The 20,238-nt window shown below is 31.1% G+C and overlaps 1 protein-coding gene across 1 annotated transcript in view; it reads left to right on the top strand.

Moving 5' to 3' along the window:
- LOC127735773 (cGMP-specific 3',5'-cyclic phosphodiesterase-like) overlaps nucleotides 1–20,238 on the top strand; it is an 88,046-nt gene that overhangs the window by 26,797 nt on the left and 41,011 nt on the right. The window contains exons 2-8 of the mRNA XM_052246080.1: nucleotides 439–1,331; nucleotides 5,474–5,629; nucleotides 6,501–6,590; nucleotides 9,724–9,864; nucleotides 14,857–14,910; nucleotides 17,064–17,128; nucleotides 18,159–18,273. Of these exons, the coding sequence (XP_052102040.1) occupies nucleotides 717–1,331; nucleotides 5,474–5,629; nucleotides 6,501–6,590; nucleotides 9,724–9,864; nucleotides 14,857–14,910; nucleotides 17,064–17,128; nucleotides 18,159–18,273 (1,236 nt within the window). The 5' untranslated portion in view covers nucleotides 439–716. The remainder of the gene's footprint in view (nucleotides 1–438; nucleotides 1,332–5,473; nucleotides 5,630–6,500; nucleotides 6,591–9,723; nucleotides 9,865–14,856; nucleotides 14,911–17,063; nucleotides 17,129–18,158; nucleotides 18,274–20,238) is intronic.

The raw sequence follows: 20,238 nt of genomic DNA, 5'->3' as shown, positions 1-20,238 counted from the left end.
TTTAGTCTTATATCTTTTCTGATTCTTGAACATAGTTGTTCTTGTATGAGAAGAGTTAATTTATAAAAAAAGTGACAAATAGTTAATGGTTAATATGTATGCAAACATTTCTAGTAGCAGCAGCATGCCTTAGACCTTTAGTGATCTACATACAAAAGAAATATGATATGTCTATGTTCTTTACCATAACTGGCCAGTTGGCCGAACGGAATTTGACAAACAGTAAAATTTTGATATTTGATATCAAATGATAAAATGTGTGTGGCAAAACAAAATTTGTCAAAAAACTTTTATTTTTCCGGTGATCATGGTGATAGCAGGCATACAAATGCAAAATGTGCGTGCCAATATAGTTGTTTCAATTTCAATCTTTATGAGTCTAAATAAAAAGGTAAATCAGATACCACTAGATAATTAAATTTGTTTTGTGTTTTGTAGGTGTAGCAGTATTATCAGTTCACAAGAGAAAATCATGATGGAAAAAGATGTGAAGTAGTTCCATTGTATGGAGAATTCAATCAACATTTTTAAGACAAAATTCTACATCTTTGACATCTAATAATTGATGAAAGTTTGTATCCACTTCTAATAATTAATGAAAGTTAGTATCGACATCTAATAATTGATGAAAGTTTGTATCGACATCTATTAATTGATGAAAGTTTGTATCGACATCTATTAATTGATGAAAGGTTTGTATCGACATCTATTAATTGATGAAAGTTAGTATCAAAACTACCGAGATGGAAACAGTAATGGAAGAACCCAAAATGTCTGGGAACGAGGTGGAACAATTTCTACTCAACAATACAGATTTTATTGTAGAACACTTGAAAAAGCATGGGACACCAACTTTAATAAAGAAAATAAGTGATATTAAACCAAGTACACCAAGAAAAATGCCAATGTTCAACACGGCTCCACGTAATTCTATTACAACTTCTATGTTTAAAAGGTATGTGGAGGGTAATATAACTAGAATCAAGCAGGAAAGGAAAAATATGACAGAGTTAAGGAAAATGTCAGAAGATGAATTGTTTACGGAGTTGATAAAAGACATTGCTACAGAACTGGATGTTAATGTTTTATGTCATAAAATTTTACAAAATGTTAATATTCTTACAAAAAGTGATCGTAGTAGTTTGTTTTTAGTAAGGGGAAGTAAAGAAAACAGACATCTTGTTTCAAAACTTTTTGATGTGACAGAAACCTCAACGCTACAAGAATCACTGCATACGGAGGAGACAGAAATCAAAGTGCCTTTTGGTAGAGGAATTGCTGGTTATGTAGCACAAGCCAAAGATACAGTCAACATAACAGAAGCTTATGAGGTACAATTAATATGTATTGTAATGTTCTCAGCACCTTAATATGCCAATAACTTTAATAGCGATCAGTTGTACTGCTGTAAAATATTCTGTTGATGTCTTATATTGTTTAGCCTAAGGTACTAATTAGTAATACAAATAAGGAGATGTGCTACATGTGTTATAACCAATGATACAACTATCTGCCAGAAATCAAAGGACGAGGATGTAAACAAATATAGGGCACCGTAAGGCCTTCAACAATGAACAAAGTATGGTAAGCTATAAAAGTTTCTGGCATGACAAAATTTGAAACAACTCAGAGGAGAAAACCTGAGTAAATTTTAGTCAAATGAGCATTGCGTGTGTTGAAAATCTAATAATGACTAAAGATATTGGCTGTTCAACTGGACAATTCATCCAGTTGAAAGTTATTATTTACTGGTAAGAACTTAATGTGGACAATTTGACAAACGACAATCATTACTCTTCAATTGTCTCCGCCCTTCATGCCCTGTGATTTTGAATAAAATTGTAATTGGACATGTTAGGATACACATGTAAAAACATATAAAAAAATGTACTTTCATAGCTACATTTTGTATATGTATTGTACATGTCACTACAGGTGTACATATATAATACTATTGATTATATATAAGATGTAATACTATATATTAATGGAATAAATGATTAATGCATTAGAATTATCAAAGTTTTAATGAATAATCAAGGTAAATAGACCATATTTTACTTCCTGGTCATGTTGATGGTTTGACAAACATGACAAATTAACAGTTCATTAGTATGGTTGCAGTATTCAGTAAATGTAAAGTTTTAAAAAATGGCAAAACTGAAACATGATCAAGTTATCAAACGAAAGGATTTCCTGGTCTTGGTTGAATCATTTATAGTTGAGATAACCTTTATTGTTGAATTGATTTATTACCTAAGAATTATCCATGTTCCATTGATTACAATGTAGATTGCATAATGTTGACAATAATTTCAAATAAAGACCATTGAAGATATAATTCTGTATGTTTGGTTTTGATTTTATTGAAGCATTCATAACACAAACAGATAGAAATCTTTGGAATACAATTTTATTTTTGAAATGCATTATAATAAATCATTAGACAATAGACAGGATGACAGGAAATCATTTAAATATTGCTAAGGCCAAAAAAAAGTATAGTTATGTTTCCTGCCTCCCTACCTACCGGTACCCAAAATTTGCATGCCTTTCCTTACACATTTCATGGACATTTTTTGTTATCCACCTTTAAAAGTCAAGACATTTTTTGTTAAGCACTGTTAAGGTTAAGGTCCAAACATTTCCTAATATATAGTCTACAATGTATGAAGAATATTTAAAATATTAATAATTTTACCTACCATCCTATCCTATTTTTATCTGCCAGGAGGCAGGGAATGGGTATACACCTGAAAATTTGTTTTGTTACTAGACGCTTACACTGTCTAAGGTTAAATTATTTTTCCTTGTTTTGGTGCATTCTAGTTTCCTTTCAATAGTCTTTTTTCATATTACCGACTTTTGACTCCGGATTATATAATTTTTGACAGGTTACCTACTCCGCAGTAGGACATCCTGGTACTTGGTCAAGTAAAAGCAACCAAAAGAAGTAAAATCAAACATATGAACAGTGCAATTTGGGGAGAAAGTTTACTGTTTTTTGATGCTTTTGTCTTGAATGAAACATGAAACAGTTAATTTCTCCCCCAAATTGTGCCGATTGTAAGATTGATTTTACTTCTTAAAGTAGCTCTTCCTTGACCAAGTACCAGGATGTCCTACCACAGAGTAGGTAACCTGTCGTAAAAATATAAACTCCAGAGTCAAAAGTAGGTAATATGAAAACAGTCTATTGAAACTGACTAACTTGACATACATGAACATGATGAAGTATAAATGTATTTAATGACTTTTGTGGTAACCAAGATTGACATTAACAAAATAATACAAGGTGCAGATTAATTTAATTGATTGATAGATTTATTGTTTTGTGCTAAATGTCCAGGGGCAAATATTTTATGCCAAATTAATAACTTTAAGAAACCCAGTAAGGACCACAGACTTACATATTCTATAGCCAATCTATATTATATACATGTAGGTCCTTGTATGTCTTTTGAAATATTTATTGTAATACTAAACTTGTATAATTTTGTTAGTTGATCCTAAATCATTTCAGATCATTTGCCAACTAATTTAACTGGAAAGTGTTATTAAAAATGATACACTTTATGTTCATGAAGGTATGACTTACATTTGTAAATTTGTTAATATAGTTTGACAAAAACATGTAGACTGCACAGTGACTTAAGTTATAGCTGTTAACTTCTATGTCATTTGGTCCCTTGTGGAGAGTTGCAAATTGTATCATTGGCAATTATTGCACAACTTCTTATTTTTATAGATAACTTGTGTATTTTTTCCCAATAGTAACAACTGACAGATATATTCCGTAACAACTCTATAGGATTATGCACTTGATTGGTCATTCACTATTTATAAGTTACATGTATGATAGTAAGTCAGGGGTACTACTTGTACAAGTTATTTTTATTTACTTGAAGAAGTAAATATTTATATACAATTATATAAGTAAAATTGTAAGATACTTATACAAGTGTATTTTATTTTCTTGTATAAGTAAATTATTTTTGTGGCTTAGTTATGTCCCTTTAACATTCAGATTTTTTTACTTATACAAGTAAAAAAGTCACTATCTTCTTTTGTTGAATTTCTAAGGACTTCTTTGCTCTAATAGCATTTTAAGTGTCTGTCCTTTGCAGATGTCTATACTAATTATTGAAGAATAATTTCATGGACAATGAAAATCTCATTTGTCTGTCATCTTCAAAACACTGCACATTTACAAGCCTCCAAGGGGCAATTTTTGAAGGCCTTGCCCAATTACTTAAGATCTTTGGGCAATTAGTTTCTCTGTTGAATTAATGAGATGAAACACTGAACTCTAATAAAAAATTATGAGCTAACCAGAGAAAAATTGTTTAAGGCATGTTTTACATCCCAAAACTTGAGAATTTTAGGGATTGTAAAAAAAAATTACTTATATACAAGTAAATTTTTGGAGAAAATTAAGGGGTGATTATTCAAACTTTATAAGAAAATATGCAATATAACAAATTTACTTATATAAGTATATTATTATTTACTTCTTCAAGTAAATAAAAATAACTAGTACAAGTAGTATCCCTGACTGATAGTAGTAGTAAAATTGAGAATGGAAGCAGCGAATGTGTCAAAGAGACGATAACCCAACCAAAGAGTAGAAAACAGCCCAAGGCCACCAATGGGTCTTGAATCTACACATCGAGAAAATCCCAAACTGGAGGCAGCCTTCACCTGGCCCGAAACAATAATGTATACTAGTTCAGCAAAAATGACGTTACACTAAACTCCAAAACATATAAATTAACCAAAATTGAAAAAAACATACAAGAGTTAACACAGACCAGAAGTTCCTGACTTGGGACAGGGACAAAAATGTGACAGGGTTAAACATGTTTTGTGAGATCTCAACCCTCCCCCAATACCTCTTGCCAATGTGGAATATCAATAAACAAACACACAGCAATGCGCAGAGTAAAACTCAGTTTAAAAGATGACTGAGTCCGATGTTAGAATCAGTAACAGAAAAAACTAAGCAAAATGACAATGATCAACATAAATTAATAAAGGATTACTAGCAGTTACTGACAATTTTTGCCAGCTCCAGACCTCAATTAAACTGATTGAAAGATTATGTCTTCATCATATGAAAATCAAGCACAATTCCTCCCCTAAGGGGTTTAGTATCATACTATCATAACTTCATAAGTAATGGCCGTTACATGTACTTGTACTTGTGGTTGTCATCTTCGCTTTAACATGCACTTTTTTTTATTTTTTGTCTTAAGCTAATGGCTCTTCATCATGTTCATGATGGTCAGTTCAGATTTGTGTCCAATGATTTAGTAATAACTGCCTGGTCATTGAGTATGTACCTTTGATGCTAATTATATCATTGTATAAATATAAAACATTCTGATATATATTGTGATATAAAGCTTGGTACTCTTGGTCTAACAACAACTTTGATTTGATTTATTTAGTATACTTTTCTCATTGATTTTAGGATCCCAGGTTTAATAATGATATAGATAAAAAGACAGGATACAAAACAATGAGTATTCTGTGTATGCCAATATCAAATTATGAAGGAGAGGTTATAGGGGTTGCACAGATTATAAACAAAGCTGGAAATGGAATATTTACTGTCGAGGATGAAAGGGTAAGAAGATTTTTCTAAGTAGACATACTAGTGGATTCTCTTCCTGTACCCATGAAAACCACATGGCCTCTGACCTCTGTCATGACTGTTATTTTGACAGTGCTATCTTTCTAAAGTAAAATTGAGTTATATAAAAAATGCGCTGACACAAATATTAGATAAATAAAACTGCTTACAGAACATCATTATTCTAATAAAATATACATATTTCAGAAAATTTTTCAATTGTGAGAGCCCTGTAAACATGGTAAATATCCAAAGGCTAGGATTTAATATAAGTGTATTCAATAAGTACAGAAGGCTAATTCTTACCCTACTTTCACTTTTCAATAAATTTTTTCTGATGGTTTGCTTATTTCAATATATACACATTTTATTTTGACTTTTAAAAGAAAACAATAGAGAGAACAATCACAAAGAAATACCCCATATAATACATGGGAAATATACTTATACACCAGATGAACAAAGAGAAAGAATTTTTAAGATTAAACATGTAAAATAAATACTTTCAGAATATAAAACGAAATATTATGGTTTAAGCATTAGTTATTTCTTAGCTTTGGCACCATATGAATTTAAATTTTATTTGATTCAAAGTCTGAAATAATCATAGAATGTTGACAATTCTAAACATCTAAAATCTGCATCATACTTATTGGCATTCATTTGTCTCAGTAAAATACTTTGAAATTTGATAAGCATATTTCGAACATGATGTATGTCTACATAAATCCAAATGTTGAATTAAAAAAAACACTGAGCTAATGACTGAAATTTCATTTTTTTCTGAAAACTATTACATTGCAAGGGAATACAACTATGACAACATATATATATTAATGACATTATTATTTTGTTTTATCTACAGCTGTTTGAGAAGTACCTAACATTTTGTGGTATTGGATTAACTAATGCACAGTTATTTGAAATGTCTGTCATGGAATACAAGAGAAATCAGGTGTGTATAGAAAGAGAGTCCTTAGGAAGTTCTTTGCTGATATTCAAAATTATAATAGCATTTTCAATCATAATATATAAATCATTTAAATTATTGGAAATATTTAGATAGGGCAGTGTCTTTGTTTTTGAGATACAAGCACTTTTGCATAATGGTCAAAATGTAATTAATTATCATTGAGACAGTAACATAAAAAGGCATCCTGTAATGATTGATCCTTCTAACAATACTTATTGATTCACTGTAATCATAATATCATTCAAAAGTTTGTATCTAAACAAAAAGTAATACATGTGTAATATACAAAACAATAAAATATAGATTCAATAGCATGTCTCCATGTAGATCATTACCCAGAAGGTTATCTCTGTTTACTGAGGGTTTAGCAGTTGGTCCGGGTACACAGTTATCGTCCTTTGATTTTCGTTGTCCACGAATATAGTCCCTAGTGTGGACAGTGTGTTACTTGTCGATTTTTTTTATACCCCTTCCGAATTTATTTCTCCATGTTTTATGACTCAAATAGTAAGTAGGGGGGTGAAATGACACTGTAAAAAAATTTGGGTCATGAATTTTAAAGTAAAGTAGTGATTTGGTCCAGCTGAAAAATGTTAAAAATTAGCACTTCGGAGGCTGTCAAAAGATTTGAAGACCCCCTCAGCATGAAATTGTCCATATTTTGAGTTAGAGCCGATGAAGTTTTCTATAATTTTGATATAATTTGTCCCAAAAGTAGTACAACACACTGTAAAAATATTATTGAGAAAGTGCAGGTGGGATTTTTTTAATTTTCATTTATTGTCTAAAAGAAATGCACTACGAAATAACTGTGTACTCGGACCTAAGAGGTGAAATCAGGAAATATAGAATCTGTACTTTGGCAACTTCCCTGAATGATTTGATGGTGTCAATTTATCAAATAGCATAAAACTAAAGGATTAAAACTTTTATTTGATAGAATTTCTGCAAAAATGACCAATTTTGGCATGTTATGGTCAAAATAAGCATTTCATAGCTTTTTCAATTTTGATGCATAAGTGGCATTCTGACTTTCTATCTGACAGGTTTTTATGTGTCAATATTTGTGTTTCTATGCTTCAATCCAGTTGTATTACTCATTTGTGAACTCTGAATCTACAGAAAAGAAGATTATCTCAGACAATATGTTCAAAATGTGTTGTATATATGGTCCTCGTCTAACGCCCTGTTTGGATCGAGTTAAATGTGAGGAGCTTGGAACATAAAAGTTGAAGTCCATTATAAAGACCTCACTAAATTTGTATAAAAAGCACTTAACAATGTCTTTTGTACCTGTTTTATGTCACATAATATCTTTCTTTTCTTCTGTCGGATAGCAAGTGGTTCAAATATAAGCCTGTTGAGACTAAAATTGCATGCATGTTTTTCACTAAAAAGTGAAAAATCTTTGTATCAGACCATACTGTTTGCAAAAAAAGTTGAATGCAAGAGTCTTTTTGTGCTCAGATTTATTGTATCATGTCACCTGAGTATAGAAATGATAGAAAAGACACAAAATTTTATTTCATATAGCTTCAATATGCATTTTTAAATGTAAATATGTGATACGGCCTAAATTGACCCTAAATTATTTTCAGTCTTACTTGGCCTAAGACCCTTTTAAACTAATGTGATATGTTATTTATAAGTTTTCTTTCCATTTAAAGTACATTAAATACATATGTAAGGATTATTTATAACCAAAAAGCTTTACAAATTTAAAATTGCTGGAAAATATTACATCTTCATGTAAGGCCCCCCTTCATTGGAAAACCTCCATTATTAGCCACAGGCTCATATAAATTTGACTTTTTAATAATTATGATAAGTCTGATAAATCAAATGAGTACTCTATTGCTTTTAATACATAATATATTATATATTAAGGCATTTCAAAAGTATTTTTTTGCAATATTTAAATTTTTTAAGCCCCAAATGTTGATAGTTGAAAATTTTCAATTTTAACATCTAAATTTAACACTCAAAGTTGAATATAGAATTAGTCATATTGTCTATAATATATATCCTATTGCCATGAAACTTTGTAAGCAGTCTTATAATTTAATAAGCTTTGGTCATACCAAGTTTCATTAAGATTGGTCAACTTTTTCTACCCTATTAGGTCCGGGTACACAGTTATCGTCCTTTGATTTTCGTTGTCCACGAATATAGTCCCTAGTGTGGACAGTGTGTTACTTGTCGATTTTTTTTATACCCCTTCCGAATTTATTTCTCCATGTTTTATGACTCAAATAGTAAGTAGGGGGGTGAAATGACACTGTAAAAAAATTTGGGTCATGAATTTTAAAGTAAAGTAGTGATTTGGTCCAGCTGAAAAATGTTAAAAATTAGCACTTCGGAGGCTGTCAAAAGATTTGAAGACCCCCTCAGCATGAAATTGTCCATATTTTGAGTTAGAGCCGATGAAGTTTTCTATAATTTTGATATAATTTGTCCCAAAAGTAGTACAACACACTGTAAAAATATTATTGAGAAAGCGCAGGTGGGATTTTTTTAATTTTCATTTATTGTCTAAAAGAAATGCACTACGAAATAACTGTGTACTCGGACCAGTTGCCATATGCTTCTATGATACAAGTTAACCTGTACAGCATGTGCAGTGAAAATATAAATAAGAAGATGTGGTATGAGCGCCAATGAGACAACTATCCATCCAAGTCACAATGTGTAAAAAGTAAACCATTATAGGTCAAAGTACGGCCTTCAACACGGAGCCTGGGCTCACACTGAACAGCAAGCTATGAAGGGCCCCAAAAGACTATCAGTTTGCCATAGCAGGTTGCTTGATATTCCTGCTGATAAGTCTATCAAAAATAAAAATGCTATTACTATATATTTATGATAATTTCTTTCATATTACAATACATAGATTTTTGTTCTGACAGTAATATAAATACAATATTTTTAGGGGCTGAGATTGACTCTCATTGAAAAAAGCATTTTATGATGATATATCAGTCATGTTGATTGGTATTTTAGCTCCCCTGGTCCAATGGCTATAGAATCTGAGCTATAACCATCACTTATATTTTAATATATATCTTTAATATAAGGCTAGAAAACTATAATGAAGTACTTGCTTTTTCTACTTTAGATGTTATTAAATCTAGCTAGAGGTGTTTTTACAGAACAAACCAATCTGGATAAATTGATAAAAAAGATAATGTTAGATGCTCAGGGACTTCTGAAATGTGAGAGATGCAGTGTGTACTTGATAGATGATTCACTCGAAGGGGTAAGGGCTTTTTATAGTGTGTCATAAAACAGATTATGCTTGAAAGAATATTCCACAGTCAATCAGTTTGTTCAAGATGATACATTGGATGGTTTGAATCATTCACAGGGTTTTGCAATGTTTGAATCTTAATTAAAGATAATATATATACATATATGAATAAATGGAGATGTGGGATATATGTCAATGAGAGGGTAACCAATACAACACCAATAACCAAAAGACATCTAGATCATCTAATAGGCAACATGCAGTCTTAAAAACTTAAAACTTGTCAAACACAAAATTATCAAAAATCTGCTATCAAACACAAAATAACCAAAATAACCAAAAATACTATACATAAGACAATCACGACCAGGTTTCCTGGCTCGGGACAAATACTCAAAATAACCAAAAATAACTTAACATAAGACAATCATGACCAGGTTCCTGACTCGGGACAAATACTCAAAATAACCAAAAATACCATAACATAAGACCATCACGACCAGGTTCCTGACTCGGGACAAATACTCAAAATAACAAAAAATACCATACATAAGACAATCATGACCAGGTTCCTGACTCGGGACAAATACTCAAAATAACAAAAAAAACCATAACATAAGACAATCACGACCAGGTTTCTGACTTGGGACAAATACTCAAAATAACCAAAAATACCATCACATAAGACAATCACGACCAGGTTCCTGACTCGGGAGACACACAAATATATGGTGGGTTCAAATATTTTCTCAAAACCTCAACCCTTGCCTTTTTAATCTCTATCTTTTTAGGTGCAAAAATTCTAATAAACACAGAAAACACTTAATAAAACTTTAAACATATTTTTCATGCAGTACAAAACTTGTTGCAATTTTTTTTTGCTTATTATACATGTAATTGTGCTTTGATTTGAAGCTTGTCTGCTTTTTTTTGTTTTTAGCTTTTGCATGTATGTTAGCATGTCTTGCATGTTTTATGATGAATGATAAAATAACATGTTAGAAGTAAGCATAAGAAAAACATCAAGCATGCTTGTTTTTGGCACAAATTACACTCAGCCTGTTCTGAATTTTTGTTTGTTTTTTTACAACTAACGCAGTGAAAACACTTATAAAATGGAGGTATAATTTAAAGGAGCAAATGTTCCTCATGCATTTTTATTCTTTATTTCAAAGAAAGCCTTAGGATATCCAGATCATTTGTGAAAGTCATATAATATTCAGGTTCACCCAGTAAAGACTAATTCTTAAATCAATTGAATCTCCAGTAAAAGTTATGATGCTTTATAATTAAGAATCGCTACAAGGATTCATTTCAAATTTTTGAAAAAATAAAGTGAGTTGTATTTGATTTATTACTATGTATTGAATCTTGATATTAAGGATATAGGGTTTTTAATTAGCATAGTTAATGCTTAAAAAGACATTTTTATCAGAAACTTACATATAATAACCATAAATTTGGCACATAGTAGCATAATTTTGCAATATTTGCTTGAAATCATTCCCATTTTTTTTGGTAAATAACCCAAAAGGACACGTTTTTTGTTGTATTATTTGGCCTTGAAGCATATCATCTGAGATTGACAACAGAAAATTTACATTCTATTCACTGACTTTGTTATTTATGTGTATTTGTTCATTAAATTGGTTTACAGAGTCTCAAGGATCTTTCCAGTTTTTTATACACAGTATACAAAAAACACTTTCCAGTATACAAAAGATCTATTTCTCACATCAAATATTTAATTCATCTAGGATAAAAACAAGTTTACAGGCATGTTTGCAAGAATTATGCAGAAATATAATAACAAACGCCTATCTAGGTCAACGTCACAGGTAACTGTGTGCCTACCTCTGCATACTGTAGGATCATCTCACATTTCTTAGCACATATATTTACTAACTCAAATGTTTAATAATGGTGAAAGCTTTATTAATATATGTAGAATTTGACACATTTATATCCAGTGCACAAGTTTGAAGTAATTTACATATTTTTTTTCTATTTAGAATTGAGTTTATATTTGTCAAATTAACAAAATTGCTTTTTCTATATGACATGTACAGATGTTCTCCTTTCTAGACAGATATAGGATAGTTGCCATCTTTTTCACACTTTGGGATATCTACTGTTTTACTTGAATAAACATGCAAATCTACCATGTGGTAATTATAAATATGGGAAATTACTATGTGTACAAGTCAAATTGAAATTAGAATAAAGTCATACATTGTTCCTTGACACAAAGTTACAGAAGTGATATATATATACAGTCAATACTATGTTGCCAGTAATCATGAATGTGTTTGTATAAATGTATGCAAGATTTATGTCTTTGTGATTTTTTAGGCACAATACAGGTTGTTGTACTAACAATTTATCATTTCATAGTTAATATTCTTAAGACCGATCTCAAGTTGTTTTTATGAATTAGTTAAACCTGTTGACCCGTAGTCAATTGGTGTAAGTGACGTCATTGAACAATCGGTTTTTAGTTTGACATAACAACATAAGCATTTTGATGTAGGAAATGTACAGGAAAATGAACAAATTTGAAAGTTGTCTATGCAATGGATCAGTATGGTGACAGATTGACCCATTGTGATTCAAAGTCAAATGTGAGGGTCACCTGATTGCAATTTCAAAAAAATGTCGTAGGAAGTATGGAGCTAGTCTCTTCACCAGATTGAAAGAATTTTTTTTTTAAATTCACACAAATAATGTGATCTTTCAAGGGATGATCCGTGTGACAATATCCTTGTTTTTTATCACATTAATCTTTGTTCACAAACTATGTGAGCTTTCAGTGGGATGCTCCACTAGAAAGTACCATTGATTTTTAACATGCTCATCTTTCTTCACAAATTATGTATCTATTATTTTGATAGGCTTAGACAACTGGTTTAATATATATTTAAGAAATATATAATTCATGTAACCAAATATATATTGAAAATATATATATGAAATTCAATCTGATATGCTTTAGATCTTTCATTTATCATGATTAAATATAATGTTTTAAATTTTAATGAACAGAATTGCAGTTGTATTAGCATTGGTACATCTCATTTCCATGGAGATTGTTTTGCCATGTACCTTCATTCATGGTTCATTGACTTTGAATATTTGCATAACTAACATGTTAAAGTATTGCTATTTTAATTTCAACATTTGCATTTTCAAAAGTACAAAAAGGCGAGACATATCTCTGTGTTAACAGTTTATTTTTTTAAAGTCAGAAAATTTCTTAATGAAAAGTCTGGCATCTTTATTTGAAATGTTCTAGAAGCTGTCACATTACACAGTTGTAAGGTTACAGAGATTCATTTCCTGTTACAAGAAACATTATAACTGTAAAGGTAAATACTGGAAGTTTATTTTCTTAACGATTAACGCAAATGCAGGATTTTCTTTTAACTAAGTGTTCAAATATTTCATTGCATAATTGAAACAAGCATAAAGTAATTTCAATTTGATTTTCAAAGCCCTTTTCAATGGAAGGACAATGTGGTCTATTTGCTTTTTAATTAAATGCTCTAGTAAACGGATAAATTCTATTGGTAGCAGACATCATAAACTTGTATAGATCAATTTTCAGCTATGATTTATAGTTCACAGCTATTGTATAAGCTCTTGAGAACTAACTAGCAAACAAATATCCTGAGAAAACCTATTTAATATCATAAGAATTTTTAAATCATAGTATTCAAAGCAGAACAGATTTATTTTCTAATGTCAACATAGAATATTGCTCCATTTTAAATATTTGATCAAGACTAATAATTCCAGGTGTTGTGACATTTGTTACTGGTCTTTTCCTTGCTGAAAGAAGGGAAAATCTTCAATAAAGACTTTTACACAGTAGATTTGATGGTTTTTGAAAGTACATTAATAGTGATTGATTTTTTGTAGCAGTAATGCATTTATTGATCCAACTGTTAATATATATTAGTGGGTTTTTTCAGTACTAAATTCAATAAACTCTTGCTTAAAATAGATGTTTGTAGCATTCAAACATCTCAAATTTATTGGAAAATTAAACTATTGAAAAATAGATACATAGACAGGCTGAGGGCACACAACTACATTCTTAAACTCAACACTTTGTTGTGGCCCAATTAGTTTCAGATATTTCCATTTCTTGCCCTTCATTATTCCTTCATAGAGCATCTTCTAAAAACTTTATTCAGTGAAAACTTTATTCTTATCAGGAGTGCATGGGAAAAAAAACAAATTTACTAAACATCAAGGTGAATTCCTGTTTACATCTCTGTAGCATGACCCAAGTATTAAACTAAACATCATATTGTTAATTTGTGTCCTTATGTAAGCACAGTAATCAGTGCTTAGCCTGAAGATAAGACATTCCAAATTTACATGTCCATCATCAGTGGAACTCTTGATGTTCCAAATCTACGTGTTGAAGGCCTTACTGTGACTTTGAGATGAAGAACAGCAATAAAAGCATTGTTCCTTTGCTTTTTGTATGTTTTTTTTGTTGTGGATTAACTGATTTTGTGTCATGGATGGATACCCATATCATTGTTTTTCTATTATGTCCATGACAATGAATAAGAACAGCAAATACAGATTCTTAAATGTCCTGTCACCAGCTGTTTTAAACAATTCTGAAGTGCAGAACACAAATAACTTTTTATAGATAATAGTGAACCATTGCCTGGTATTATTCTTCTCTACGATAGAATCATTAAATAGATGCCTTGAGTATGCAGGGTTATTATCACCTTATACTTGGGAATTATTTCGAAATTTAGATCCCCTTGTTATTTATACTGTATGCTATTGTGTAATGTATGTCTCAAAAATAGTAAGTTATGATTCCTGGTGTATTTTTAGCTGATAGGTTAAAGATACAAAGTGTAGCTAATATGTACTGTAGATACACTTTGTTTCTTAAATCTTTATATATATTCATGTAAATATATACAAATGTTGTATGTTTCCCTGTTGTGCATGTCTGTTGTGTATTTATAGGACTATACCCACCCTGACCATGAACATGAAGAAAAGAAAATAACATCAACCCAGGTAATAAACTGTGCATAGGTTTTCCAAAGAATTCCATTGTGTACTTGTTTATATTACACATATTTACATGATGTAACTTCATTTATTTAAAATTATTATATTCTAAATATGCTCCTAAAAATTTGTATTATGCATTCTTTTACTTTATCATGGAAAGCTTATTTTTTTACCTTATTTTGTTATTATATTTATTCATGACACTAATATGATTTAAAACTAAGAGTACAGGTACACAGAATTTTCATGTATTCCCGTTTATGTTTCTTGTACTTAACTGTAAGCAACTGTAAAAAGGGAAGAACCAATCGTTTTCTCAGATATATTTTTTGTTCTTGGCATCCAACAGGATAGAAATGTAAATAGGAGAAAATATTGAACAACAAACAACAAATGAACCTAATAAAAACCCTCAAATACCCAAATTCCTTGTGAAATAATTCTGAGTTGGTTTGGACCCAATTATTGCGTATGATATTTTACTCCTGCCCTCACCGGTGATTTTTGTTCTCAGCTAGTAAGATTATTTTGGATAGTTCTCATGGCGTGAAGAAATAAATGCATGTTACTGAACAACAAATTGAAATAGTAGAGAGAATCAATATTGTGCATTTATTAGGAGACTGTAACATACTATCGCAATAAATTCAAACAACTTTAATTACTGGTTATTTTAATTAAGAGTTTTTATGAAATATAGTTGAATACAATATTTAATTGATATATGTAAAGCATGTAATCCAGTAAACCAGTAGGTGTCGTTAGTGTTGTCAGTAGTACCATTATTGTTTTTTATATATTGTACATGTTGTAGTATAAATCAGGCCACTGGTTTACTCGTTTGAATTATTTCACATTTTGTCTTCCTGGGGCTTTTTATAGCTTACTATTATATATTAGTTTTGCTCATTGTGAATCAAATCCTCATGAAGCAACATTCAATGCTATTGCTTTGTCATAAGGGAATTTTTAATTTTAAGGTCATGTGCACAACATCTCTTAGAATGCGTAAAGCTGATAGGTTTCATAGAACATGACATGCTTTACAAGATTAAAGCTTGTAGACTTTATACACCTCCATCATTGCACCCAAGCTTCAAACATCATTGAAAGCTCAGCCATTTAGAGAGGTAATGAACCATACTTAGATTTTGAGTTTTGAAAATCACAATATGATTTAGGAGATTAAAGCTTGTAGGCACCTTTGGTTTTGTATCTGTCTCTACCAAACTTCCTCCTCAGCCATTCAGCCATTGATAGATGTGGGATTTTGTGGATTACATGGGTAAAGGTAAACCATGAATTTAAATGTTCAACAAAATACAAATATTCTAAAGGTTTGTATACAGACTTTGGCAAAACCAAGAAATCAAATATCCATGGAAATACAATTTTTCCTCAATCCACAAAAAATGGTATGAAAGAAAATAAATGAATTCACAGTATTTAAGTTCTGAGTTTTGAAAAATCACAAAGACTTAGAAGATTAAAGTGTGTAGGCACCTTTGAGCTTTAGTCTTGCCTCTGTCTCTATCAAACATTGTTCAATACTAAGTAGTAATGGTGAGACTTGAAATCAGTTTGTGGTGCCCATGTTTCATTATATTGTTCATACAACAAAATAAGAATAGCTTATGGCTAATGATTGAACATGCATCATTATACTCCCACTGTAGGATTGGGGCTACATTTCAATCACATTGTCCATTTGTCTATCCTTCAGTTCGTTGGAACAAATATTTTCATCACACAATTTTCTCAGAAACTACTGAATGACTTTATATATTGGTCAGCAGCTTTACAGTGATGAGTTCTAACGTGTGTGCTTTTTTGGGGTCAGATCCCTTCTTTCTGTTTGCCAGTACGTATACTTATTTGTTGAATGATTTTTTGTCTCATATTTCTCCAATACTATCTAACAGAATGACTTCATATTTAGTCATCAGCTCTACAGTGATGAGTTACAACTCTGTCAGACACCTACCTCCTGTTTTCCAATAATTGAAATAACGTGTGAGGTAAGCTTAGCACAACAACATGTGCATTTTCGTTTGATTTGATATTAACCAACACAACATTTTAGTATATTTTTTTTTTTTTTAAATCTTATATTGTGAAATATGAACTGTATGGTTGGATTTCTTATTTATTTCCAGGATGTTGTTTTCTCTAAAGCATTTGACCTGTATCCAAGAGATGGTGGTAATTTCCATGTGCCAAGGTAAAGAGAACAAAGATGAAAACATTGTTATCCACCCATAAACACTTATCTCTTTTAAGCTCCCATCGCTAATTTTCTAATCAAGAATCTTTAGTGATCAATGTAAATTGACATGTACATTGTATATGATTGATGTGAATGTTGTCTTGTGTATATCCATCCAATTTCATTTTATCCAAAGAATTTTGAATACAAATATTAAGACACTAGAAACATTTGATACCAGTAGGGCATTTGAAATGAAAAAGTTGAAGAAGGGTAACAACAGCATGGCAAAAAAAAAATAGACAAAATAACAGTTCATGAATATAACACAGTCAAAAACTAGATTTAGCTTAAAATATCCCAGCAAAAACTAAAGATGATCATGTGCTCCAGTTCAACCAATGATACAACTTGCTGCTGGAAAAAACATGAATCCAGTGATGATAGGTCATGAATGAGTAATTATATATTTAAAAAACATAGGTCCCTTTGAAGGGGAATAACTCATATAAATAAGTCTTTAATTAAAAGAGTCCTTAGAAAAAAAAAGGTAAATAGTCTACTGCTCATCTTCATTTTTGCCCAAGATCCTTCAGCCATTTGGGCAATTTTTACAAGTATGAAGAAGATGAAGAAGTCAGGTCATAGTGAATTGATTTAATTACTTAATCAACTATATAATGTTCCCTGGCTGCCTCTGATGTATAATTTTGTTATTCAGTTTGAACTTTTATTAACTTCTGGCTGTCTCCAAGGTATCAAGTTTATATAAAAAATTGATAAAGACCTCACTTCATTTGATGTTTAAATTCCAATTTGTCCAATTTATTCCTTATGGATAATGAAATTTGATAAGTAATTGCACTGAATATTTCCATTTCATGCCTATGGCACATACAGTCCTGAGACATGAATAATGTCAACAGTAAAACAGAAATGATTTATATATGTTTCTTTTATACACAATAGATTTGAATAGCTATTATGAGTCCAGATATATATATATATATATTGTTTATTATTAAATATTATCTATGTATTTTAGTGCCGCCCTTTTAAAGACCTCAAGAAATGCAGAAATAGCCAGACATGTAGTAGTAGCAGCAGTACCTTTAAATATAGCCGACATCACTCAGGAAAATGACTACTGTAAAGGCGCTGTAAGTTAAGGAATTACTACAGCAATATAATAAGATAAAACTGATATCACTCAGGAAAAATCACTACTGTAAAGGCGCTGTAAGTTAAGGAATTACTACAGCAATATAATTAGATAAAACTGATATCACTCAGGAAAATCACTACTACAGTCCAACCTCGTTGTTTCGAAGTCAAAGGGACCGGACCAAAGTATTCGACACATCCGAGGTTCGACTCATCCGAGGTCAAGTGTGTCGTCATAAATTTGGAATGCATGAAATACGATATGAATTGTGTAAACTAGATACAATGAACAGTGTGCCTTTTTTTCGATATGACACTTTATGATTGTGTATTCAATCTCCATTTTTGGTCCTTCATAATAATTAAACACACAAGTACAGATACAAATCATGCACAAATAAAATCAATAGTCTGCACAAATATTTACAAAGGTCAGTCACTATAAATTATGAAATCACTCGCAGAACGAATTAAGTTATGAACGGTCTCTGATGAGCCAGAGGTCGTCTGCTTTACATTAAATTATCATGAATTTATCATAATTGTCCTAATCCTTTTATTTATTGTAATTAATGAGTTTTAAATCTAACGATTTATTTAATATCGGCTTGGGTCATTTAAATTCATTTTGTTTTTATCTGATGTGAAAAATGTTCAACACACTAACATTCCGCTTGAACGATCAACCAAAGGTGTTAATTACTGGTCACCATAAACATGTCATTTTAACTGTTATACAAACAAGTATGTTTACTCAGCTTTAATCTCTTTGGAAAATGATTAGGTTACATAAAAAATACATCCGATTTGAAATTTTATCATTAGGTCTGCATCTTTTGAAAATTCTTACTTTTGAACTTCGAGTCATCGGGGTGGATTTACATGAATTTAACATCGACGGGACTATAAAATTTACTCGACTTAACCGAGTATTCGAATCAACCGAGTTCTACTCATCAGAGGTAATTATGTTATGCATTGATCAAACGGGAATTTTACCGGGACCGAGAAATTACTTCGACTCATCCGAGTTTTCGACACAACGAGGTTCGACTGTACTTTAATTTACTGAATATCTATAGCATAACCATTAGATATAGCTGATACTGTAAGAAGATCAATTCTGTACAGAATATACAAGTCATCAGGAAAGTCATTTCTGTAAAGGCTCTGTAAGTCCTTAAGTCATCAAGAAAGACAATTTTGTATAGGCTCTGTAAGACATTGGGATATTCAATTCTGTAATGGCTCTGTAAGTCATTAGGAAAGTCAATTCTGTAAAGGCTCTGTTAGTCATCAGGAAAGACAATTCCATTAAGACTCTTTAAGTAATCAGGAAAGTCAATTCTGTGAAGACTCGTTAAGTCATCAGGTAAGTCAATTCTGTAAAGGTTCTGTAGATCACCAGGAAAGTCATGTAAGTCTTCAGGAAAGTCAATTCTGTAAAGGCTCTGTAAGTCATCAGGAAAGTCAATTCTGTAAAGGTTCTGTAAGTCATCAAAAAGATTCATGCTGTAAAGACTCTTAAGTCATCAGGAAGGTCAATTCTGTAAAGGATCGTTAAGTCATCAGGAAAGTCAATTCTTTAAAGGCTCTGTAAGTCATCAGGAAAGTCAATTCTGTAAAGGCTCTGTAAGTCTTCAGGAAAGTCAATTCTGTAAAGGCTCTGTAAGTCATCAGGAAAGTCAATTCTGTAAAGGATCTGTAAGTCATCAGGTAAGTCAATTCTGTAAAGGTTCTGTAGATCACCAGGAAAGTCATGTAAGTCATCAGGAAGGTCAATTCTGTAAAGGCTCGTTAAGTCATCAGGAATTCCAATTCTGTAAAGGTTCTGTAAGTCATCAGGAAAGTCAACTCTGTAAAGGTTCTGTAGGTCATCAGGAAAGTCAAATCTGTAAAGGCTCTGTGAGTCATCAGGAAAGACAATTGTGTAAAGGCTCTGTAAGTCATCTGGAAAATCA

This window comes from Mytilus californianus, unplaced genomic scaffold, assembly GCF_021869535.1.
Source record: "Mytilus californianus isolate M0D057914Y unplaced genomic scaffold, xbMytCali1.0.p SCAF_3, whole genome shotgun sequence".
NCBI lineage: Eukaryota > Metazoa > Mollusca > Bivalvia > Mytilida > Mytilidae > Mytilus > Mytilus californianus.
Note: the sequence above shows the minus strand (reverse complement) of the source record. Positions and strands in the feature narration are given on the sequence as shown.